General features: G+C 43.1%; 1 protein-coding gene across 1 annotated transcript; it reads right to left on the bottom strand.

The window, feature by feature from the left end:
* Positions 1-493: 493 nt before the first annotated feature.
* sema3aa (sema domain, immunoglobulin domain (Ig), short basic domain, secreted, (semaphorin) 3Aa) lies at positions 494-24,837 on the bottom strand. The gene is made up of 17 exons (XM_049760581.2): positions 24,281-24,837; positions 13,513-13,673; positions 12,427-12,489; positions 8,117-8,236; positions 7,891-7,981; positions 7,698-7,817; positions 6,628-6,770; positions 6,434-6,548; positions 6,291-6,360; positions 5,055-5,199; positions 4,368-4,587; positions 4,197-4,288; positions 4,081-4,122; positions 3,444-3,601; positions 2,773-2,840; positions 2,552-2,709; positions 494-2,457 (listed from the first exon to the last, which is right to left on the bottom strand). The coding sequence occupies exons 1-17, from the start codon at positions 24,384-24,386 to the stop codon at positions 1,825-1,827; spliced, it is 2,505 nt and encodes an 834-aa protein (XP_049616538.1). The 5' UTR covers positions 24,387-24,837; the 3' UTR covers positions 494-1,824.
* Between the last annotated feature and the right edge of the window lie 700 nt (positions 24,838-25,537).

Genomic DNA, 25,537 nt, shown 5'->3' with positions numbered 1-25,537 from the left:
CTCTCTCTCTCTCTCTCTCTCTCTCTCTCTCTCTCTAATCTAGCTAGTCCGTCCTGTCCTGTCCTGTCCTCTTGGGAGTTTAAGATCAGGGGATGTTTGAGAATATTTGCCATTTTTCACAAGTCCTGAGTGTTGTTAGTCACCTAAATGTTGAACAGAGGCTGTGATTTACCCAAGTCAAATTCTTTGTTTGGCACGCTCAAACATGGCGAATAAAAACTCTTGAATCTTGAATCTATCTAGTTATAGTGGCAATTTAAAAGGTAAATGAAACGCACGTATGCAAGTGACAGTAAATGAGACGTCAACGTTGCAAGATTTGGACAGTTGCAGCCACTGTACTGCAGTTGTCTCATGTAGGCACCAGAGGGCGACATCGCATAGGACTCTTGTGTTAAGGAGAGAATTCCAATCACGGTTTAAATACAAACACTGACCTGGTAATTACCATCCATCATTCATGTATTGTATTAGAGAAAAAACAGACACTTCGTTTGTAACAGAGATGTTTATTTAGACAACCGAATGCATGCCATAAAGAATTGTGTTACAGCAGCTGCAGTCACGTTCAGTGTTCCAATTGAAAACTGAATTAGGGAAACACGAAACGTCCTTGATTTTCAGGGGGGGGGGGGGGGGGGGGGGGGAGGGGGGGCAGCTCATTATGTTGTTAATAACATTACTCTTGTTGGCATTTGAAGGGAAGTCCTACACAAAACACTTGACAGGAAAAAAAAAACTGTAGGCAGCATTCACATGCAATATAACATGTTTCTCCTCGGGCTAACTGGATATTTGTCTGCGCTATTCCTTACAGAGATTCACAGCTAGAACTGGTTTTCTTAGGGGGAGTATCTTACATGTAATTGAACAATGTGTATGGATGTGTAAGAAACCTAATTCGTCCTGAAAAGAAAATTAAATTGTGCTTTTCGTCGCTAGGCTTTATTTATATTTACATATCTATATATTCTGTATTTCTATCCTGAAAATGAAACTAATTCCATCCAGTTGGTCCAAAGGTATTATTTAACCGCCCCCAATAAACTGACAAGCCCCACCCCAAAACAGCATAATATAAAAAAATAAATGCAACCCTTTCACAAAACGAGCAATAAATAAAGATCACATGGTGTTTCCTGTACTGTATATACACACAGAGAGAAGCTTGTCGTATATATATGTACATTAAACAAGTGTGTGTTTCGGATGTAATAACTTACACAGAGGGGACAATGAGACCGCCGCAGTCATGTTGTGTGGCTTATATAAAAACAAATTGTTTCAGGATGTAAAAAAAAAAAAAAAAGAAGCCTGTAAAATAAGTAGCTTATCGAACACATGGATGGACAACAACATGCACGATGCTTCCCACTGCATGTGATGCGACATGGAAGATTTTTTTTTTTTTTGCTTCTTGTCAGCAAACAAGAGTTTGTTCCATTCGGTGTTGGGTGGGGGGGGGGATCACATGCTCGAGTCCTGCGGAGAATGTGCTGTTTCTTTTTCATTCCAAAATAGTCCGCCGTCTTCCCGTCTTAAACTGCGTTTAAGTGTGGACTAGCTTATGTACATACAAGGAGGCGCAAGTGTCCGCCGGGCCGTATCCATGGCGACCGGCTACGTCCTCACACGTTTTTACATGTAGCTTTCCCGCTGCTAATATTCACAGCTCGTGTGCATGTCGTGATGTGTATGTAGAGGTCACTGAAACTTGAAATGAAGATAAAATCTACAGAATGTGTGCTTATGCGTGCGTGTGTGCATATGTGTGTGTATGTGCTCGTCTTTGTGCTTATTTTTTGGTGTTAACCTCGTTCTCCCTCAAACGCTCCTTGGGGGTCTTTGCAGCTCGTGGGTTCTCCTATTACGTCCCTTCTTGTTGTCCTGCATGCGTCGCCACTTGGCGGCGTGCTGCGTCCCCGCCCGGGCCGCCGCCTGCCCCTTCGGACCGCTCTGCGTCTTGGGTTGGTTCTTGGGCGCCTGGACGCTCAACATGCCCAAACCGGCTTGACTTTTCTGGTTGTCGGCCCCGGACTGGAGCCAAACTTTGCCCTGCGGGGGAGCGGCTTGCAGCTTTTGCGCGTTGGGAGCCAAAGCTTTGGGCCGCAGCGGCGGGTTGCCATTGGGCGCCTTCGCCTTCTTGGGCTTCCGCTCTTTCTTCCAAACGCGATCGCAGAACTCCTCCACGCTGTTGAGGTCTGGGTGATCCAGTAGGGACAGAAAATCACGGTACCACACGCGTTGCTTGTCGGGGGGCGGCGCCCCGGCTCCGGGGAGCCCTGGGAGGATGTCACCCAGCCTGTGGGCGGGGATGACCTGCAGGCTAAGACGCAGCAGTGGTTGGATGAAGCCGTGCTCCACCGCCTGGCAGTGGTACACGCCCGTGTCCGACTGGGACAGACTGCGGATGAGCAGGCCCTGGTCCGTGCGAAGAACCCGATCGTCCATCTTGATCTAACAAGACGCCACAGGGACAATGAGATAACATATAGTGTAAAAAACTTTTTTTAAAAAAGTTGGGTGAACTCAAACCCTTTAATTAGCGCACCTCATGTTTGCGTTCGCCACCGGGCGTCTGCAGCTGCCAGTAGATGAGCGCTCGCTGAGACTTGGGGCTGCACTCCAGGAACATGCTGCTGTTCTCCACGCCGTAGACAGCGCGGTCCTCCACGCCACCTACGCCGCCACCCAGGCCGTCGACGTCATCTGAAGAAGTGTCAACGTTAGACAGGGGACATACAGCTAACGTTTTATTTATTTTCCACAAACCGTGATGCTGAAGATCTGAGCATTGGGAAAGTGGGTCTCCATTCCTGATGTCCTGTCGTCTTGTTCGCCTGTGAGGACAGAACAATTTAATCCTGTACTTCCACCATTCAGCCTCTAGAGGGCAATGTTTCCAAATTCAAGCGCTCAATGAGAACATATTTCCTTCTCCTTTGCTGCTAAACTACTTTAGTGAAATGGGGGTTGAATTTAATCACTGTAAACCTTCAGTGGCCTTCGATGAGCCATTTCCATGAAAGTCCTCCTTTATTCTTTTTTTAACGACGATAGCGAGAAATGTCATCGTCAAGATTTTACCGCACTTTTCCAGTTCCTCTCGTTAAAAAAAAAAAAAAAAAAAAAAAAATGAAAGAAGAGGTGAGCCAAAGGTGAGGGATATAAAGCGAAAACTGCTCAGAAATCGGGTACGACTGCATAGCCCCACTGGGATCATTACTGGACTTCAGAGCCTAAAAGGTCCATGTCGAGCATTACATTTGAGGGGGCTACAGGGGTGGTACCCCTAAAACTGCCTCGGCCCCATCTGGTTCTCATATTTGCAGCGTAGAAGAATGTCAGGATGCTCCTGCGCAATGTCCCGACACCTAATTACAAGGACTGAGATGTTCTGGCCCTACTCTGTTTTTTTCTGTTGTGCGGAGGTGGTCCGGTACCTCTTGGCGGTGGGGAAGTATCTGGAGCACTCAGTGCCGTCCCAGGCGCAGTACGGGTCTCGGGCCAGGCAGCACTCGGCGCAGGCTTTGCCGTAAACCTCGCAGCGGTGCAGGGACATCTGTGACACGCCCAGCGATGAGCCCAAAAACAACTGTTGCTGTGGGATGCAGGAGGCAAAATAGTGCATGAGATAACAAATATTTATAGATTACAATCTAAGTATTTTTATATTATATATAAGTATTTTTTTCCCATCAAGTATATGCTACATCCATCAACAATATTAAGATATCAAGAAAAACTCAAGTTTGGCTGCTTCCTATCAAAATGTTCAATTTAGTGTATGAGTCTGAGGAAGTTTCTTCTTTTTTTTTCTACAAAATCCCTTTTTTTTTTATAGAAAACACTGAAAAATTGGAAAATACTCAAAAATCAATTATCTAGCCTGGTATCTGGGAATCTAACCATATATAAAGGGGGACTAGTGCCCCCATGGTGCCCCCTCTAGCTCTGCCAATGAACAGATTCTTTCGGGGCAATTCTGTCAAACAAGCCCAGATCAAAAACGTGAACATGATAAATTCAGGAGGATTTCGACCTGGAAACAGCATTTCAATCTGACTTTGTGTAATTTACCTGCTTGGTTGACAGCTCCATTGCAGTGATAGTGGTTGGCTCCTAAAATAAATCAACACACATTGACATTCAATTGACCCAGCTTCATAACAATAACAATTATTTACAAATCATACCCTGAAGACGGTCATTTCCTCCAACACGACCTCCTCCAGGTCATGCCAACTTTCCCTGGGGATGGTAACCACCTTGAGCACAGTGCCCATATCTGCAAGAAAATAATTCAAATATAAAAATCCCCATCCGCTTTGTGAGTGCGCATACAGTAGCTAAGAGGTTAGCTGTACCCGTCCCGATGAACATGACGTCGTACTGGCCGTCCTCGGCTTCCACGCGGTCCACCACCAGCTGCGAGAACTGGTAGTCTACGTCGGTGCGCACCATTATGGGGCGCCCGCCGATGGGGTGCACCGGGTTGTACATGGCCGGGTGGCCCCGGGCGAATGTAATCACGTCGTCAGGGAGGTCTTTGGTGGAGTCGAAACCGCCAAAAGTTTTGCTTGGACACTGAGGGCCAGACAGAAGGATGTTGAGTATCAAGAGATTTTGGAAAAATATTATTTAATTTATTTATTTATTTATTTATTGGGGAAAAAGAATGTGTTAAGAGTGTAAAACAATGAGCCCAAATTGTGTTGAGGTTATTTTTCTGCCACTAGGTGGCATTAGCGTTTTATGTTGTAACAAGAACAGTATGTTTCTGTTTTCAAATTAAGAGCAAATTAATTGGAACATGAAACTGAAAAATGAAGTAAATCATGGATTCCTGTCCATTTTGTTCATTGGAAATTACAACTAGTCCCCAGTCTCCACATTTTTTCATTTACATCATATTAATTATTGCTAAATTGTGTTCTTGTATACTTTAAGTTTTATACTGATGCATTAATTTTCTATTTAATGACTTTGAATACTTGACCCATGGAAACTCTGGTCTTTATAAAAAGGAACAAAATGTTGGACCTGACACTCACAGTTCCAGGTCGGGGGTAGGGAACCCTGCCTTGGAAGGGCACCCACTGGTATGTAGGTCCGTCCCTGTGGGCGTAGGGGCCCAGGAACACCCTCCGGATGTCGGCCATGTTGTACATGCACACCGCCGAGCCTTTGAAGATGTTGCTGCGGAGGGAGAAAACCACAAATGAGTACAGGAGACAAAACGACACAGCAAGCGGCAGCAGCAACGGATCGGAATATTTCTCGATTGCTTCCAGGTTCTTTTTTTTCCCCCCCCAACAGGAATTTTGGCCTGGAACTTTGCTTTCCAGAGCATCCCTGGAAGTCACGTCGGTGGCTTCCACTTGCTCCAGAAACCCGTGAGATCAATCAATCTTATAAAAAAAAAGAAAAAAAAGAAAGTGGAAGCCCTCAATGCGAATTTACGATCTGTCTCAGGTTATCCAAGAGGCATCGCTCGCTGGAATCTGAAATTTCCAAATGTGGGTTATTCCTGTTGAACGCAGCACAATCGCGTCGCGTTCATCCATCAAATTTGATGTCAAATGACGGGAACGCAAACCTTCCAGCATCATTCTTTTGTTTCCTAATTAGGCGAGCACACGCCGAGTCGGCAAAGCGCGGAAGATGAATGGACGAACGCTTCCGAGGTGGTAATTCAACAGAAATTCAATTAACGCAAAGGACGCGGCGGGCGCCTTTCCTCGAGAGGAACATCTGTTTGTGCGGATATTCCACCTCACACAATTCCATTCTGAACGCACACTTAATCAAACATAGATCTGTCAATGGCGGCGCCCCATTAAGCAGCCATATTAAAAGAAGCTGTGCTCTATTCATCTCGGGAAAACCGGCCGCTTAGAAAACCAATTAAATCTCTTGTACTCCCCGATGCCCCTTAATTGAATTTAATGTGCGCTTCTGCGCGTGTGTGTGTGTGTGTCTTGACCTCTCAGTTTGAGTACAAGCTAGAAAACTGATAAAAGCCATCCACCGTGGCTGCCGCCGTGGTTCCACTGAGACGTTTTGTATCATTAGCGGTGATTGATGGTGTTTGGACTGATGTTTCCGACATATGCAAATGAGTTATATGCGATAAGAGTTATATCCGATAAGTACGACCAGATGGGGTATTCGTATTTTAGGTTGTAATCGGATTCAGGTGATCTCCTGTCTGTGAGAGGAGAAGCGCCATCTGGAGTTTTAATTTTTGCCAAAGGCTTGTTGTAGAAGAGTAGATCTGGGTCGCATACCTGGATGTGGTAAAAACGGCATAGATGAGCGGATTCTTAGGGTCCTTGGAGCTCATCAGGAAAACGTCCTCTGAAAAAAGGCGCATGGTGGAAACGTTATCCTTGAGAGCTTTTCGGAGCACGTGGAAGTCGCAGAAACTCACGCAGTTCATCAAAGTGCGTGTCGATGCCGTTGATGCCCGGTACGGAGCACATAAGTCGAGCCTTGAGGAAGGTGGTCCACTTGTTGACCAGACTGCGGTGACCTCCCATGTCGTTCTGCAGACAAAGATTCGGTAGATGTTCCCTCAAAAACATGAACTTGTTGGTCTCGGAAGGACCCACGAGGAAAACTTACCTTACACAGTTGTCCTATTCGAGCGATAGTGGCTTTACCCGTGTGTTCTCCATCCATGGCGTTCTCTTTGAAGAACAAAAAGATCTTGTCGTCCTCAGGGTTGTCGCTTTCCGGGACCAAGTGAATGCCGACGAATTTTGGGTCTAAAGGTGGAAAAAGTGAACAAAGCTGCCATTAAAGGAGTCTAAACAAAGCCACATTTGTTCAAGGGGACGTAGTTTTACACCTCTGAAAGTGATCCCCCATGATACCCGGCGTGCCAAATTCCGGCTAAACCGCACATCCAAACCACATTCACTCAAAGACACATGGTTATGATTGAGCCCTGTACCTTCGATTTTAAGAGTGGGAGGAAATCAAAGACCAGAGACTTCCACTCGTAAGCGGAGAGGCGTAAAAAAAAAATAATACGGTGCCGTGTTAAGTCTTTCAGGGCTGTGAAAAAGACGCCTCAAGTGGGACGTGGATTTATAAGCCTCTGCTGGAGGCAGGTGCGAGACCTCTGCGATGAATCAAGCCCCTGTAGCTAGTACGTGTCATTAAATCCACACTTTCATAAATTACAAGTGGAGGTCGCGCAGTTCACTGCGTGGCATTACAAACTGGAGGCACACACACACACACAAAAAAAATGTTTTACATTATTTGGACAGAGCATCTTTGTTATATTATCCGTATTTTCAGCACCTGTAGTTAGGCAAATACTTTCCCACTTGTGACACATGAACCCCTCGATGATAAATGCCAAAAAGAATATCCCCTAGTTTCGTAATCCCCACCATTATAAGGTGAAAGATGGATGGGGGGGATTAATGTCAGGACAATATGTCATCAGCGCTGCCGAGGCTTCTGGAGTGTATAATTGTTGAAGGCAGTGAAGAAGAAAAAGTGGAATTTGACTCCACAACAGGAAAACAGCTGAGAGTGGATTAGCAGTGTGGGAAAGCGAAAAAGATGGGAGGGGGGAGGGGAAGCTGGCGCGGCTCGAGGAAAACTTGAATCCGATGTGATGCTGAGAGATAGCGCTCAATAATCCTTCTGATGCCGGCTTTGGTTTCCCGTTTGCTTACCATTGAGCCACCTGGAGTCGTGCTGCTCAGTCCTGACAGGATGGTGATCCCCCAGCGTCCGGAAAATGGCAAAGTCCCGTCCCATGAAGTCGGCCGACGTGCCAGAGTAGAGCTGCCCGTCTGGCGAGGGAAACGAGCGGTCATTAGGGAATGAAGTTGTTTGCGATCGTCGCGGCCCGAAAACCCGACTCACCGATCAGGAGCGACGCCGAGAGCATCTTGGGGTCGTAAGGACTTTTGCCGCGACCGTTCTCGAAATGTGAGGCCAGCCGGAAGATGTTGTCCTGTCAAAAGGAAGAGTCGATAAATCCTGAATTACGACACATTAGCAGTCTGAGGTTCGATTGATGAAATATCGGGAAGTGGCTGTCGACCATACTTGCTGTCTGTACAATATCTTTTGAATTCTAATGCATTACCTCGGCTTTCTTGCCCATTTCCAAGTAAGAGCAGATAGGATGGAAGGCTCCAGTGCCGCAGACAAATAAGTGGGTCTGGTTGTAGGGTTGGAGAACGCGGATGAAGTTCAAGCACTCTTTCTGGAAAAGACACAACAGGGAACATTCGCATGTGAAACTTTTTAGTCGTAAAATATCTTCAGCTATGAAAACGGTATGGAGGCTAATTGAGACAAGCGTGATGTTAGAAAATGGAGTCTAATATAGAACAGTAGAGACCAGGACTACTCTCAGGTGGGAGATTTTCCAAGAGAAAAAATAAATAAAAGCCCTGAAATTTCCGCTGCCTTTTAAGCAAATCCCACCTGTGAGAGAAATCAGGCAAATCCACTTCAGAACGGGAATGTTCCACATGTTGGGGGTATTTGACTTGGCACTTAGAGACATTCCCAACGGCGCGAGGCCGTTTAGGGCCATGCTAATCAGCAGGTTTGAGCAAAGTTATTAATGGGCACATATGTTGAAGACATTCAGGATATACTTATTTGCCCTCGTTTACGAAAAGACAACATCTGTAATTTAAATATAGACAGAGAGCCGCCTTAGCTTTGCATGAATGCTAGCAACAGTCTCCCTAAACGGTAACAGAATCTGACCACAGGCCCGTTTGTTTAAACTACGAAAGGAAACCTTCGGGGGCTACATGTGGAGACAGAACATTTGAACCACAATCGTTTTGTGTTAACGTTGGACAGAACTACGCTAGCTTTGCATGTTTTCCAAATTTCGTTGTACAACTAAGTTGTAAAATGACAATAAAGGGCATTCTATTCTATTCTATTTACTTTCCTTTAACTATGACGCTAACAGGGTGCTAGCATTGTGGCTACAGCGGCCGTTTATCTTTGTCGGTGACACCAATTCTTGTAAACTGTAACTTTTAGACTGGATGTTTTACCAATGAACAGCATTATAATTATAATTTCCTTTTTAATCATCTTTGAGCTACACAGGGTGTTAGCTACGAGTCGTTAACTGTCATAAATCTTTGCCTCGTTCCCGTTGCTCGGAATCAGGAAAGAATACGTGACAATAGTTCATCACAATGCTTGGAAAACACTTTTAGACGTACAAAATATTCGTTAGTAAAGAAAAGAAAAAGGCTAGAGTTGCCAAGCCAACTCGTTTTTTTTTTTTTTAAACTAATTGTATGCTAGCTCATGATTATTACATATAGTACTCTGAGGCAACTGGGTGCTACCCATAAATTTCTAACAGTTGTTTAAACTTTGTGGGTCAACAATTATTCTCGTAAAAAAAAACATTTTCTTGGAAACCTTTTGATGGACAATGTAGTAGCATTGGAAATAAATAACCGAGCTTTCCCCACTCTGGTGCCACTTAGCTATGAAGCTAAATATGTGCTAGCCACGGGTCAAAATCTATATGTGGGAATGAAACAAAAAAAGAATCTTCCACTGAAAGATAAGACTTTTTGACATTTTTACTATCGACTAGTGCGCTAAACGTTTAGCCAGTGCACCCAGAGGGCCACTGCTGAGATCTTACTTGAAATATTGTGGCTGACCTCATCCGTGCATATACAGTCTATACACTGCCCCTTAATGATATTCCCCTCTGTGTTTCCTACTGCACACGACATGATTCTCACGCCGTCGTTTAAATGTCAATCCTCCCCCGGTGCGCTTGAAGTCGACCCCTCTTAAAATCTGACATGGGCTGGCTGTCTTCGGGTTGGACTCATTAGCGACGTGGGAGGCAGTCTTGTCATCATTGAACACGATCAACGAGTCAATTTGGAGAAAAGTTCCCCGGCTGGGGAGGGGGTTAGGTGGCTCAAAAGCTGATAGCGGCTGGCTGGATTCTCGGGGACCAGTTCGGGATGGGGGAGCTGCGGCTTGGCCCCTTTGAGGACACTGCCAGGACAATCGAGGGCACCTCCGACATCCATTTTTTTTTTTTCATTGATTTTCATATTATGTATTACTTGTGCACTCTCTGCATCCATTACAACCTGGTGATCCTGAAAGGGGGATCCTTCCATCTGTGGTCCCTTCTCAAGGTTTCTCATTTTCCCCTGGCAGGTTTTTTTTTGGAGTTTTTCCTTGCCCTTTTGGGAGCTTATGATCAGGGGATGCTTTGAGAATAATTGTCAATTTTGGCTATGTGAAGCCCTTTGAGACTGTCTGTGATTTAGGGCTATACAAATAAACTTGACTTGACTTGACTTTGAGGCAGATGTAGAAACGGATCTGGAACGTGAATACTGGGCCAGATAAAAATTGGTCAAATGGCGGTTTGTTGGAGTAAAATTTAGATAAAATGTGAATTAAAATATATGAATAAAAGTACAGTGGACTCACGTATTTTTTGATTTTTTTTAAGGAGGCGGGACTTGTTACCCTTAATTTGCGGAAAACTTATTTTCCGCTCAACTAGGCCAGACCGTTGCTTAAAACGTGATCTGAGCACAATTTTAAAGTCATGCAATGATGAAAGTTTCCATTATTTTGATTGGTAATTTCAAATCCTTCTGGAATGACTCTCCAGCCTACCGTATATAAAAAACGTCCCATTAAAGGGAATCACATTGTGTATATTGGGATGAGCCGACTCGATTTTCCCCCAGCTGTTCCGTGCGAACCGTGGGCTGCTGTAAATTTGCGCCGGTGGAGGATTGTTTTTGGAAAAGTGTGAACATTGGGAGTATTGTCCCAACGGACGCCTGGTGCGTTCCGCTCCATCTGCTCCCGCTGGCCGACTCTCAAGGGTAAACATTTAGCGGCGGCACGCAAACGCCTCATCGCTTTGCTAACAGACGACGGCGCAGGGGCCGCTGAGGTGAGCTTTGAAGCCCGACGTAACGGCGGATGACGTGTGATCCAGGCGTGAAATTAAGCTCGCGAGCTATCCAAACACACGACACAAACAAAGCCAGCGCTGGTAAATGTGTTGGTTAAACTTGCGAATGGAATAACACATCTCCCACTTGAAAAAAAAGACTAAAAACAAAAGCAATAAATAACCTCTGTGGGAGTGTGTGCGTGCCATGTCTTCTTGTCTTTTCGATACTGACAAACAACATCTGTTTGGGCGTGCTAGCTTTAGCCATACCACATCACTCGTGACACTTGTATAAATTATATGCGCGTTCACGAAACACAAAGGAGACGTTATTATTTTCAGATCAAAGGCGGGCAAAAAAGACATAAGTATTATACATGCTTTGACATACATGTAAACAGGGGTTTGACAATGCATACGCATAAAATGAAAATACATCAGTAATCTAAGTCGTTGCTGTCATAATAGCAATAAAAAAATAGCAATGAGCTTGCTAAAAAACAATGGATGATTTTCAGCCATGCTGGACACAGTGATCCATCAAAGTTAAATCAGTTTGTTGAGTTTATAGTGTTTTACCCCCTTTTTTCCCCTAACATTTTCCAAAAATATGACTTTGGCAATAACGCTAACTGGCTAACGGCATAATAAATAAAAAAAGTCTCTGCCATTTCACACACTGACTTGACACTGAATTATTATGGCTTCTTGTCTTGTTAAATGAAATAAGATAAATATAATAAATACAAACTTTTTATAACTTTATATTATTTCATTAAACAAAACAAAAAATATTTTTCTGAAAACAGACTGATTGGTGGCTTTATTGTTTGTATTATGGTTTGGAATGTTTATTTTGTTTTTTTTTCCACACAAAAATAAAACACTGACTGGCCATTTCATCATTTGCAACATTTTTGGAGAAATACATAAATACACTCACTGGGTCCTTCCCAGTGATAATTTGTTTTAATTTAAAAAAAATATATACATATATACCTATATATTTTTGTAAACATTTTCTTTTTCGAAACCATACAGTGGCTGGGCACTATTTAATGCTTTTCTTTTTATCATTATTATATTTTTAAATGTTCCCACAATATATGCTCCACTGGACACTTCATTAGGCACTGTACACAAACATGATTAAATGTAAGAAAGATGCTCCTCTAAAAAGAATAGGGTTCCATTTTTACTGACGGTCAGTAATACAATAAATGTATGACTGCATTAGTAGAGAAAGTAGAAATTAGAAAGTAGCGATTATTTGGGACTAATGAGAAACACCATGATCCAGAGTGAGCATTTTTGAAAAGGCCTCATTTGATTTGTCATTTGGTTATGTGTGAAAATGTGTCCCATGAGTAAACTTCAAAGTCCAAATCTAGGCACATGAATGAGAGGGCAAAACACAAAGCATCCGTATCATTGCGGTCGGCAAACAATGCAATAAGACGACTTACCCCGAGGTCTTTCCCCGCCCACTTGCACTCGTCCCGTTTGGAGGGGGTGGCGGGCCACGCGATCTGAGCAAATGACAAAATGCGCAAAATCACGAGGGAGAAAAAATGGGAGAAAGACAAGGGACGGAAGGAGGGAGAAAGGGAACGCTTGAATGTTTCATGAAACAGGAACGCCGTGAGTCACATTTGTATAATTCAAGAATTTTTTGAGGGGGAGTTCAAACTAAGCTCGTTTCTTTCTGTCTGACCTCGGATATCTTTTACACTGTGTGTGGTTCTTATTAAAGTTTCTATAACCAACTCTAACATATGGACGCACTTTACTGTCGTTTTGACGTGAGAACAGATGAGCGAGCGAGCTCCTTGGAAGAGACAATACACAAAAGTATGAATAATGCATTCAAATTGTCCTCCTGGCAAATCCATATGTGTGCACATGAATTATAAACACGTAGATTATAAACAGGCCGTGAGTGAGATGTTAGCTGACTCTTTATCAACTTAGCGAAACGTACAATTGTTTGCACATGGCTTAGCATATTAGCATAGTAAAGCTACGTGCGTTAATGTGATGAATGCTGAAAGACATATAATGCTATATCAAATATGAATGTCATTTTTCATTTATACTAGATGCTAAACTTACGTGGCCATCAGTTCACATATCACAGAGAAGACATATCACAGAGAAGACATTCTGCATTGCTAATTTCTGGACTAGCTTTTAAATTGTAATGACGCACAGATGAGTACAATCTTTTCATTCTACTGTTGATCAGCGTGTAGCCTGCAGGCTAACAGAAAAAAAGTGGCTCAAATCAGATAAAAAGACTAACTTAAAGACTTAAGAGACTTTCAAGTTCAAATCAACTTTCCTCACTAAAATGAATGGAAATGCTATAATCCTTTCCAGCCACGCAAAATCACGTTTAAAGTATTTTACAATAAATGCCACCCAATATTCTAGAAGCTATTCATTAGCATGTCTATGGCAGTTTATAATGTGTTAGCATTAAGCTAGCAGACTTTAAGGCAAATTTTTGTCATTTTAAATACACAGTTGAGGCACCTCGCCATGTCTGTTACCTGTTTGAAGTCTCTGTTGATGTTGACGAGGTCAAAGGAGAAAATGTGGTCCTCGGCACCGACCAGTAGCCTGCCTCGCTCTTCATCTAGCAGGAAGGTGTCGTAGCCGGAGCTGTTGGCCAGCCCCGCGAAGCTCACCAGGTTGTTGGACTCTAACATCTCTGGAAACAAGGAGGAATGAGGAAGACATTTTAGATTTAAGAAAATCACATCAAATATAACCCCCCCCAAAAAATGCACTTCGTAGCCCAAAAGTGGCTAATGGCTAATGTTTTCAAAATTAGCCTTCAATCAGAGGTGGTCTTGTTGTGTGACATGTTTTATCACACACACATAACACACACATACACACACACACACGCGCACAGACAGGTATGGCATGCAACATCCGGCGTGAACATCCCAGCACGTCCCAATCAGGGTCCAGTGTGTTCATCTGTGTGATTGGTTGAATAATTCATATGCAATCATTCTGTCTGTGGATGTGTGTGTTTAACGCAGTATTATGTAAATGAAGACAAATCAGAGCGTGACTGAATGCTCCGTGTGACACTACATTATTACATTGCATTCAATTAACATTTAAAAGACGAGGCTGGCCGAGCGTGGAGAGGATTTGATGAACAAAAGAAACCTTCAGACATAATAAATGAATGCAGTACGAAATAATGCATCAGTTTTTATTAATCTTCTTAATAGCTAATTTGTGTAGATTAAAGTCAAACACCTTCAATAAGCACTAAATATACTACACTTATTTCAATACTGACATACGGGATGATAATACTTTAATTATATATATATTTAATCAAATATGACACACATCCGACTACTGCTAACACAAACGTACTTGCGTATAACTTCATGAATCTGTATACAAATTATGTATTTAATGAACAAATAGGAAAATAAGAGAATGTTTTTTAAATTAATGAGCCAATTTATTGGGAATCAGTGTTTTTCTCTTGCCAAATATCAGAATTGGCATTGACTTAAAAAAATCCATATTGGTCGGGACCCTGGCTTTGAGATCATAAAATATCGAAGTTAAAGATGAGACACTTTTTTTAATTTAAAAAAACATTTTTAAAAAATGGGGGATGTGTTTTTCACAGGACAGTGAAAACAAAATAAATAACCAAATAGCTCAAATAAATAACTAAATAAAACCTACATAAAAAGTAAGTCAGTGAGTAAATAAATAAACAAATAAATACAAGCGTAAATAAATAAATAACACATTTTTACTTTTACTTTTTGAATGTTGCCTGAATGGTAACATAATCTGGTTTATCGCTTCACTCTGCGATATAAAAATTAAAAACTTGAGCTCAGTGAACTAAAGCAAATAGCGTGCGTGTGCTTTTTTTTTTTCAATTCTGTGGCTTAACATCATCCATCATCATCAGCGTCACGTATGGAAGAACGCCGCATGTATTTCCACAGACATTTTTGTCCAACGAATGGTCACGTGATTGACGGGCCGCTATAGGAGCCATCTGCGCCTACTCGGACATCTGCGTCCACGAAGAGGACCGTGGAAGACGATGGAGGAGGTGTAACCCCGGAAAGGTGCTCGTGGGGGGGGGGGTACACACGAATGGGTGTTATGTGAGGGTTTGTACTCCACCGCAGATGGCTTGAGTGTATATGTGTGGGCTTGTGTGTGTGTTTGTGGCTTTTTCTGCCACAATGGACATTCCATGCGCACAGACACTCGGCTGAAGGACGCTGTGGTCATTGATGTACACACACATTTTACACAGACACACACAGACACACGCGCACACACAGGAAATGAGTCGGTGAGAGGAAGTGTAAGGAAATGCCATTTCCAGTCAACAGAACCCGAGGAGGTTGTCTTAAATTTCACGATGGGAAAGATGCGGCAGGAAGTGGGAGTGGCACATATTAAAAAGATATTGTGATTTAAAAAAAATAAACGACTTGAAAGGAAAAAATCATTTGCCAGACATTGATCAATTCTTCTTAAAACAAAGAGGCTTCGGGCTCAGCTTACCATTAAACTAAAGATGAAATAAAGCAAAACACACATTCAGCATTTTCGGAAAGTTCACTAGCTTAATGCTAACACGCAATGCAAAGCGACCAAATAGTCGCCATATCGATATCTCGTTACGCCACAAACATTCGTAGACATATAAAAGAATACTCACAGGCATATATTATTTATCCTCTGCAAAAAACTACTCATATTATTACAGCATCTTACTAAGCTGTGACCGTACGTATCTCTGTAGTAAACTGCCCCCTGGTGGCCAAAGTGTATACACCAGAAGGAGCAGTACAAAGTCCAATCAATGACCATTCAATTTACTTATTATAACAATGCTTTATTCTAAAGCAAGACAATCTGTTAAGATGAATTTACATCACCGTATTGATTTTGTATCAGAAAAGCTTCCCTTCAAGCCCGTTAGCTACCGATGCTATCGCTGATGTCATTGTGAGACAATCTCTCTACCAATTGTGATTGTGTTTCCATTGTGCCTGCAGAGTCAAAACAGTTGAAGGCACTGCGAATGACAACACACAAACACTAACAGCATCTTTATCATGGCTGGGATCTCATGCATGTTTGTGTGTGTAAGCTAGCGGAGGAAATACGGCGACCTATAACCTAAACACGGACACGCTCGCTTGGACGCCACACGCGCCACTAAAATTTGGCAACATAAGACTCATGCCCTTGTGCAAGTTTACAAAACTATTGACACACACACTTGGTCACAGTCTAATCTACTTGACGTTTCCTGCTTACTCGGCACAAATTTTGGGAGCGGCGAGTGCATAGTGGGCAGATTGTAACAGTAACACACTCACATGTGTCACATATTTTGCCATCTGACGTACGTAGTGGAAAAAAAAGAAAAAACAAAAAGAAAAACCAGCGGGAGCAAAACACACGCGGTTGACATTGAGCGTGAACCACAATGTTGTTGTTTTATTGTTGTATTCTCAAAACACACACTTGACTGAAGAGGAAACAATGAATTGACATTGTGTGTAGAGAAGTGACCATTTGGCAAACAGGCGTCGACGCCCACACGCCGCGCAGTAATGAAAGACAAGCCATGGGCAGGATTTCATTTTTTTTCCCTTTGGAAATATTGGAAGAACTCAGCTGTGTGAGCGTGTGTGACGAACAGACGATTAGTAACAATTAGTTCATATTGCACACAACGCGTTATTTGATATTTATTATGTTTTTGGCTACTATTACAGCGTTATGTGCGTTCTAACCTTTTTTTAGACTTGAAATTGCAACTTTTGTAATATTAACCCTTTACACTCAACTGTTACCATAACAGCATTATTGGTGTATTTTTGTTGTAATTTTTAATTGAAATAAGGGGCTTTATTGTAATAATTTTTGTGCTTTTCTCAATTTTATCGTGTGTAAATTAAGATTTTTCATCTGACTTTTCACATATAGTTTTTAATATTTTGCACTAATGAAATTACATCAATGCATGAATTTTTGGAATGCTGAAATTAATCTTTTAAATCTCAAGTCATTTTTAAGTTACTGTCACATTTTTATTATAAAATGCAAATATGGATTTACCAGGTTTTAGAAGCTACTGGAACCCTCTTGGTGTTTTAATTAAAGAAAAAGTCTTGGGAAGTTATATTGTTTGATTAACAAAACTGCTTTAGATCCCTTAAAGAGCCTCATGCGGGATAGTCGTCACATTTTGAGCTGTACGAATAAATCATTTAAAGGGAGTGTGTTGATGAAGATGGAAAAAAAGGGAGTTGGCGACCTTCAAGCGTGATTTGATCTTTGTAAAAGCAAAGATGTGTCGTTCTTGCACGTTTTGTTTGGCGTTTTCCAACCTCCAATTCAGAACTCCGCCCTTTCCTTTTCTTCTCAGTGTGTGTTCGACGAGGTTTCGGCCTCAAAACACAGGTGCGGGAAAAATGGCAAGAAAAAAAGAGGCATGGAAAATGTGTGCGGCGCTCCACAATGTGTTCAAATATTATCCTAAGCTCAAGGATATCCACACAAAGTTCTCCTCCCTCTCTGGCTTTTCTTCTTCGCGCCTTCCAGGCGAGAGCACAGTAGCAGGTGTGGGCCTGTTGCCGTGGCGACGCAGGAAACAACACAACCAGGTGCCAGGTACAAAGATGACAGTTTGCACACTACTCTCGTTTCTGCTGCCACGTTTTAAATGGTTCTCATATTTTGGGAGAGTTAGACTTTCCGAAAGCATTGGCTCAAGTGTGTGTCAAATGTCCGAACTCTCTCATCGGCGCTCAAGGGGCTGGATGAGTGAACAGGGGAACAAAAGAAGCATAAAATGAAACATTCGGCCCTATGAGTCACATTCGGACCAGAGTTGCACACGCATGATTAAAAACAATTACACTTAGTGGGTAATTTTTTTTCACGTACCCTCCAAAGAAATTGTTTATCTTTTGTTTATGATCATTTTAATAAATACAAAATCAATGTCCAGGCATGGTAAATATATATTCATCTTTTCCCACGGTATTATTTTTTGTATACAAATTCTAAAGCTTCTTTTTATTCTATAAATATTTGTATTTTTTTATATTTTAATACTTAACATATATCCTCCTTGAAAGCAGTTTTGTTTTTTCCACAGTATTTAGTTTTTTAAAATGCATCAATAGGCAAGGCAAGTTTATTGATATAGTGCAAAACTTAACTCAATATGTCTTAAGCAGTTACAAAACATTTAATAGTAAAATGTATTAAAAAAAAGACTAATTTAGAACACTTTAAAAAATAGAAAAACTGAAGACATTTAAAAGCTAAGTAGAGAAATAATAGTTTACTAAACTTACTGGCACAAGAGAACATTTTTGGACAAATTAATTACAGATTACTTTTAATTTTATTAGACTTTTTTGTTTGTTTTCAATCTTCAATATTTTTTGTATAATTATTTTATTTATTTTTTTCCTAAAATTTTACATCTTCACTGTAATATTTGTATTATTAATTTTTGCCCCCATTGCCTTATTATTTAAAGGGGAAGTCAAGTAAAAAGAAAATCTTCCCAATAGTATGTTTTATGCTGCCCCACGAGCCTAAAAATGTTACTCTGGTTAATATTGCATTTTTGGCATATGAATTAAGCTGGAAAATCCTCTGACATTTTGCTACTTGCTGTCGACTGAAAATGACATCACAGGTGCCTAAAGACAAATCACCAGTTTTCTGAGTTTGGTCACGTGACGGTCGCAATTATAAGATTATTGTGGAGGGAGGTTTGCTTGATTTTTCTTTCAGAAGTTAAGAGGGGTTCCTAATCATCAATGGAAAGGCCAAAATATAAGGGACACAGCCAGCAAGCATTGTGCCAAATATTAAACTCAAGATGACTCAACACTAGAGCGTCTGAAAAATGCAGGCGCGTACGGAAGCACACACACGTTCTAAATAGTGGTTGAATATGGAAGCATTTGATTAGTGCGTCTCCTCCTGTCACTGCGCGGCGGGACCACAGCGAGCGCGCCGACCACAGGCAGGCTGGAGGCCCGGTGGCGCCCACCGCAGCGAGCCCACACGTGCACGCCGCTGAATGTTCGTGCGACATCCACGCTCTCTGCTTCTCATTTAACACACAAACACACACAGATGGGGTTTGTATGCAAATGCGGGCCGGCTCTGCAGATGAATCAAACGCCGACGCTACGGTCACGTGTGTCTGCTTCGTGTTGCCGCTGACATTTTATTCCAGACTAATGAGGCGAGGTTGCAGAAAGCGAGAGGGCAAAGTATGGACGGCGAGCACAATGGCGGTCGGCGCCCCTTGAAAGAAAACAGCAATACGCGCTAATTAATTCAGAATGGGAACCCAAGGAAATCTCGAAATTAATAAATCAGCTGTCGACACCAGTTTTGTCAAAAACACCATTTACAAAAACAACACGGCATTTGGAGGAGCCATCAATCATGACACGACGCATAAAAATGTCTCAAGGACCCATGCCCAAAATAGTCCAGGAAGTCAGCGGTTTTGGTTTGAAGTGGCCTTTCTGATCAAACTGCAATGCTCATACTTTGCTAAAAAAGTCTGATACCAGTTTCACAGAGCAATGCATAATTTGGTCGACCCATCTTTCATAACAAGACGCACAAAAAAGTCTGAAGGACCCATGCCTCGAATTCAACAGGAAGTCGGCCATTTTGATTTAAAGCAGAACTTGTGCTTTGTTTAAAAAGTTGTGGAAACACCCTGACACGTTTGACCCAGTGACACAAAATTTGGTGGACCCATCTCTCAAGATAGGACGCACCAAAAAGTCTCAAGGACCCATGCTTGACATTCAACAGGAAGTCAGCCATTTAAGTTTGAAGCAGTTGGAGGCACATTTAATTCTACGAGGGAGTTTGTCCAACTGAGCTCCAATCATAAGTAAGTTTGGCAAATTTCGCCTGTGCCATCTAATGTTGTCAAACATGGAATCAAACAAAAAAAGCAGCCCGACTCCTTCGTCCCATCAAACATGTCCACGTGTTGTCCATCAGTCCGTCACTCCACTAATTTGTAACTTGATTCTACAAGGATCGAGCGGTGCGCCCTCCTCTCCTCTGTGACTGACGAGCATTAGCAGGTGGGAGCACCCATTCATACCCGCGTTTCAGCAAATCTGCACCTCAGCTGTAACTCGAGACCCTCACGGCAGATGCAAAGACAGCGGCGAGGTGGACCGTTTCCCCGACATTCATTCTGCGGGATATTGCGGCGGCCAACAAAAATCTTGATTGTTGACGTAAATCCGCATTGAAACAGTCTAGACAAACAGGATTGTTTGTGACGGAACTCAACAATAGTACAACCGGATTATATGCAACACCACACAATGCGACTTCCTGCGTATGGACAAATGGGGCATTTGTAATTATTAGAAAATGCTATGTTCAGAGTCACGTAATAAAAAATTAAATAAAAAAAATAGCACCAAAAACAATCAACATGTTTTTATTTTATTTTATTATTGTATATACTTTTTTGTTGCAGTTACCCTGCAATAAAATTTGGTTTTACGGCCATAAAATGTTTATTTTCAGACTAAATGAATAAAATCATTGTTAGTAAACACACTACATAAAAACTGTGAATATTAACTGACACTATTTTTTGATGATCAGAAACCTGATATTGTCATGGAAGCATCCACGTTCATCCTCCCCAAAAAACTTTGGTACCACGAGTGAATGAATGCAAGTCATCATTCCCTGTGGACGAAAATAAAACACATTCCACATAATGCGCTTCCCACCGGGTTCTACATTGCTTCTCTTAGTCATAGCGAGTAGATTCTTGCAGAATGTGCGGCACGTAGGGCGTCTGCACACTAGTGAATCAGAGTGGGACTGTGATATATTTGGGTTTAACACACGAGCATATTTGGATTTTTTTTTTTACAACAAAGCCACGGCAAAACATGGGTTTGCTTTCGTAGGAATGTGTAAATTTGGGGCACCCTTGATGAGAGTTAAGCATATCAAGCAGATAGAATGCAAAACATTCTTAAAGATTTGTACTTTAAGTCGGCGGCATTGTGGTTTGTGCGTAGGAGGAGCTCCGCAGAGAGGCCAGCTTCTCTAAAGTTGGCGAACACCTTGTAATTATACACATCCGGCACGACAGGGTGGACAGACGAGACAGACAGAAGATGCTCGCTGATTAGCCGACATCCCAAAACGTACACTAGACTCTTTTGGATCCGACGAGGACACAATCATAGAGACTGGCTTATTATGGAGTCCAGACTGCAATAAATGCGGTTCCACATCGAAAGTCTATTTGAAGCGCTGGAAGTCCGATCCAGATTCCCAGCCTTCTTCACTTCACGGTTGGACTCCATAATTACCCCGAGCTGACAGAAATTATCAGGTTCCCAAAGCGTTTTAGGCTTAGGGATCACTCGGGGTTCACTGTTTGCTTTTCTATCACGCATATTTACACGACTTGACCTATAGGAGGCAGTGTTCCTCCTGCTGACTGCAGTTTAAAAGGCTTGTGCAGGCATTGTGTTGAGGAATGCATAAGTGCATTGAACCGTGGGAGTAAAGCATTGTGTTCGTAGAAGCATTCGTGCGCAAAGAGAAGTCACCAACAAAGTAATGATCCACTTTTCCTAACAGGTTGTAAATCGAGCAATCGTATCTATAACAAGGTGGGTGGAGTGAGGTTCCCCCAGTTGGAAAAGTCAGCGCCTTTTGTTGTCACTAGACTCCTTTGGCATGCTGCACATTTTTCCAAATTGAGATTCCCATATGTCGTGACTTGTGTATTGAACGTGAAGGAGTTAATCTTTTCCGCCGCTTTTCCATTCCACCCTCCATCCTCACCTAGCCATCACTAATTACAGCAGGAAGCCCGTGATTATGTTTACTATCCCTAAGTCCATCTCTACTTAGAGTTCTCCTTTCACCTCCCTTGTGGACTAGAAGTAAAAGTATTTGTCCCACGAGGAGGGAAAAATCATTAACTCCTGCGATCTTCCACTTGGAGAAGCCAGGACATTTTTTTTTTTTTTCCCCAATGTCCCAACTGGCCCCCTCTGGGAAATCATTCACTCTGCACTTGCCGCGCCAGCTGTCCCGTGAGGGCTCATTTTATCTGTTGGCCACTTTGCGCGGCCAACTGGCCGCTCGTCACTGCGTCCTTTTCCACTTGATCTAAATCAGAGACGTAGTCCGACTCCTTGAAAGGGTGTTCTCGGTCGGCTCTTCCGTTTGAGGAGGCTTCTTCGTGTGCCGGCTTGTTTATTTGACAGTCCCAAAATCACAGGCCCCGCTTGTTCCGTCCACCGCGCCGGGGCGTCACTCAGCACCCGTGTGGTCGTTCCGCTCGAGAGGATTCCGTCTTGTCGTTTATTTGACTTAATTACTATGCTGGGAGAGGAGATGAGTGACACCTCACTCCACGGCCAGCCTCCCTTCCGTCTGTGACCGTCTTGCTGCCAAATCCTGGCCACGTCCCTCCTTCAAGTCCTGTGACAGGCATCAACATCGCCTTGAGACACCTGTGGGGCTCCAGACACAACGCGAGCGACGAGGCATACAATCAATGACATATTTGTTTCCAGATCCATACGCGCACAACCAGGTGTCAAATTATAAGACTGAAAAAAATAGGCAAGTCATCGAGTCCCTCTGCATGTAAAAACAAAGAGGTTGTGCTTTTTAATTTATCACTCATGCACTTAATACCAGATACTGGATGACAGACTATTTCTCTTGAGTAGCTGTCAGGGAACCATTCTCGCATTCTTCACACAGATGGCCAAGGGAGGGATGACATTTTCCCCATCACGCCTGCAGGCTGGGCCTCCACTATGGCACCCACGGGAGGTATGACTCGGATCAGGTGAGTCCTGGCAGATTTATTCGCGTCCTCCGAGGAGCATGCATGAAACCTTTCATTCTTCAGCTTTCCAGGCTTCGGTTGCCCAGGTAACGCTTCATGTACATCTCGACTGTCCGCAACTGATCACCACTACTGTCAGCAGCCTTCTCTTCTGATCAAGGCGCACAGATTTCAACTTGGGCGACCGCCCACTTTGCACCACCGGCGATTATTTCGACTCAATGAAAGTCGCCGTCTCGTCTCTTGCCTACGCCAAAAGGCTGAGAATCTGTGCCCAAAAGCAGGGTCAGAGTGGACACAAACTGTGATAATGGGAAATATATCACACTAAAATTACAACCTGGGCTTCGTCGGAAGGATGAAACATGTCATATAGCAGGCCGCTAAACATAAGTTACAGCAAACAAGACGGTTAAAGATAGAACATCAATTAGAGTGGCAAACATTACATTCACCTCTTTCACGAGATTTCTAAATATATTTCTCAACGAGAGCAAAATTATGCCAGAGACCAAAGCGAGTCGAGCACACAAGGGAAAGCTTCCACCACAAAGTCCTGTTGTCACTTGCAAATTGACAGCGATTGATCATAAATTTTAAGAGGGAAGGTTTTACGAGAGAGACTAAAATAAAGAGACCACACTCTCTGTTGGCCACTTTGGATCATGTTTTCAGGCGAGAACCACAAGAGCCTTTCTCCGAACCTCCCAAAAGTATGCTGAAAATGTCATTTTTCCGAGTGAAGAGGAAAAGTTTACTATTAGAAAGAGTCGGATTTAGCGGGAGGTGTGGAAGAATGAAAATTAGAAGAAACAACAGGAGGCAATGACACATTTGCCGTGTATGTCCACAAAATGCACTAGTCAACATTTAAAAAAAAAAACTTCTGCAGACATATTTATTCAAAACTTCTATTTGGGACATAGCGAAAGCGTAAAGAAAGGATCAGTGTCTAAAATGACCCCCCCCCCTACCATCTTCTACCTTATTTGACGTTAGATTTTGGGACAGAATCCATTAAAACGGAGGCTCTGTCCAGGGCACTTAACAGGGCTGCATAGGGGGAACAAGGGCCAATATATACATTTAACTTCAGGCAAGAGCTCTACCTCAGCATATGGAACCAATCTGGACATTTGTAACGTGAATAGCAAATTCGAAGCAAGAGAGAGGCTAAGTAACAGAGAAGTTAATGGGAGATGCTTTTGCAGGCAACCGGCGACTTAAATAGCCGCGCAAAATTAGAGGAGTAAAAAAAAAAATCCTTGTGAGCAAAAAATAGATGAAAAGAAAAGAATGAAAGAGTGCCCGTGGGCAAGAAAAAGACTAGACGAGCCTTATGTTGCGAAAGTCCCACATTACCCAGGAGACTGAAACGAGAATGGGCTTACCCTTGTAGGACAGCTTTAGCCTGGGTACATTGTGCTTGGGCTCTAGTCCACTTCCCGGCTGCACCGCCCCGCATAGCAGCACCACAAAGCCAAACAGGTAATCCATGGTGCTGGAGTGCTGCCGGCTGGCCTCCTGACCAGGGGGGCACTCACAGCCCTACCAGCGCCCCAAGACGAGTGGCTCCAGGGGGTCAGAGCGACAAGCCTGGAGAATCCCTCTTGGTGAGTATGGAAAGTGACCCGGTCCAGGGGAAGGGGAAGAATCCAAAAGGTGTGCCCCGTTTAGTTTAGGAGTGATGGGCAGTGTGAGGTGGGGTGCAGCTCACATGGCTCTCCGTATGGAGGTCCAGAAGGTAGTCCCTGTCAGTCTACTACCCCAGGTGAGGTCTTAGCTATAAGATGCCAGACACTTGAGAGCGAGTTGAACTGTCAAAATGTCTCAAGTAAAGGCGTTTTATATTCCGGATATTTTTTTTTCTTTCTTTATGAGCAGACAGTGGCGGCAACCCTCTAATCCTGGCGTGGAGCTCCAGCAGACTGCCGAGGAGAGAGAGAGAGGACGAGAGAGAGCAAGGGGAGGGGAGGTGAGCGAGAGATGGGAGAGAGAGCGACGGGGGCGGGATATCTTGACAGCTAACATGAATCGTGTTGTCTCATCTGCCCACAGTTCCTTGTTTTTTTTTGTCAGTTATTACATGCTTAGCATTTCTGCTTTCTTTTAAATGGATTTTATTTTTAGAGATACACATGGACCTCTGCAAAGACGGGGGAGGCGAGCCGGCAAAGTTGTTTTTGAATTTAATGGCTCAGCATTAGACATTCCACCAGTTTTGATTATAATATTTTCCACAACACATGCTGGTAGTCTGGTACTAATCCGGTCTCTGGAAAAGTCGTTCGCATAAATGGAGGAGGGTCAGCGAAACCAACACCCACCAACGTCCCTGCAGGTGGTTTGGTTTGCTTGTGTATATCCGTGTGGGTGGAGGGAGGAGGGGGGGGGGGGGGGGGGAACCTCCTGCTTCCTTTCCGTTCGTTGGGGGGTGGATGGTTGGGTTGCAGTGTTGAGGTGATAAAAGCTTTGATAAACACGGGTGCTGATGTGTCAACTGGCACACCTCAAGGCAGTCTAAAGAAAACAAAGCAAGAAGACCGAGCCCCCTGATCAGGGCACCATCATGTTTCGGCAACCCCACGACAAGAAAGTATCCGACTAGAATTCCCTGTGGGATGAATCAAGTAACTCTTTACCAAGAC

This window comes from Syngnathus scovelli, chromosome 22, assembly GCF_024217435.2.
Source record: "Syngnathus scovelli strain Florida chromosome 22, RoL_Ssco_1.2, whole genome shotgun sequence".
Lineage (NCBI taxonomy): Eukaryota > Metazoa > Chordata > Actinopteri > Syngnathiformes > Syngnathidae > Syngnathus > Syngnathus scovelli.
This window is presented reverse-complemented; position numbering and strand designations above follow the sequence as displayed.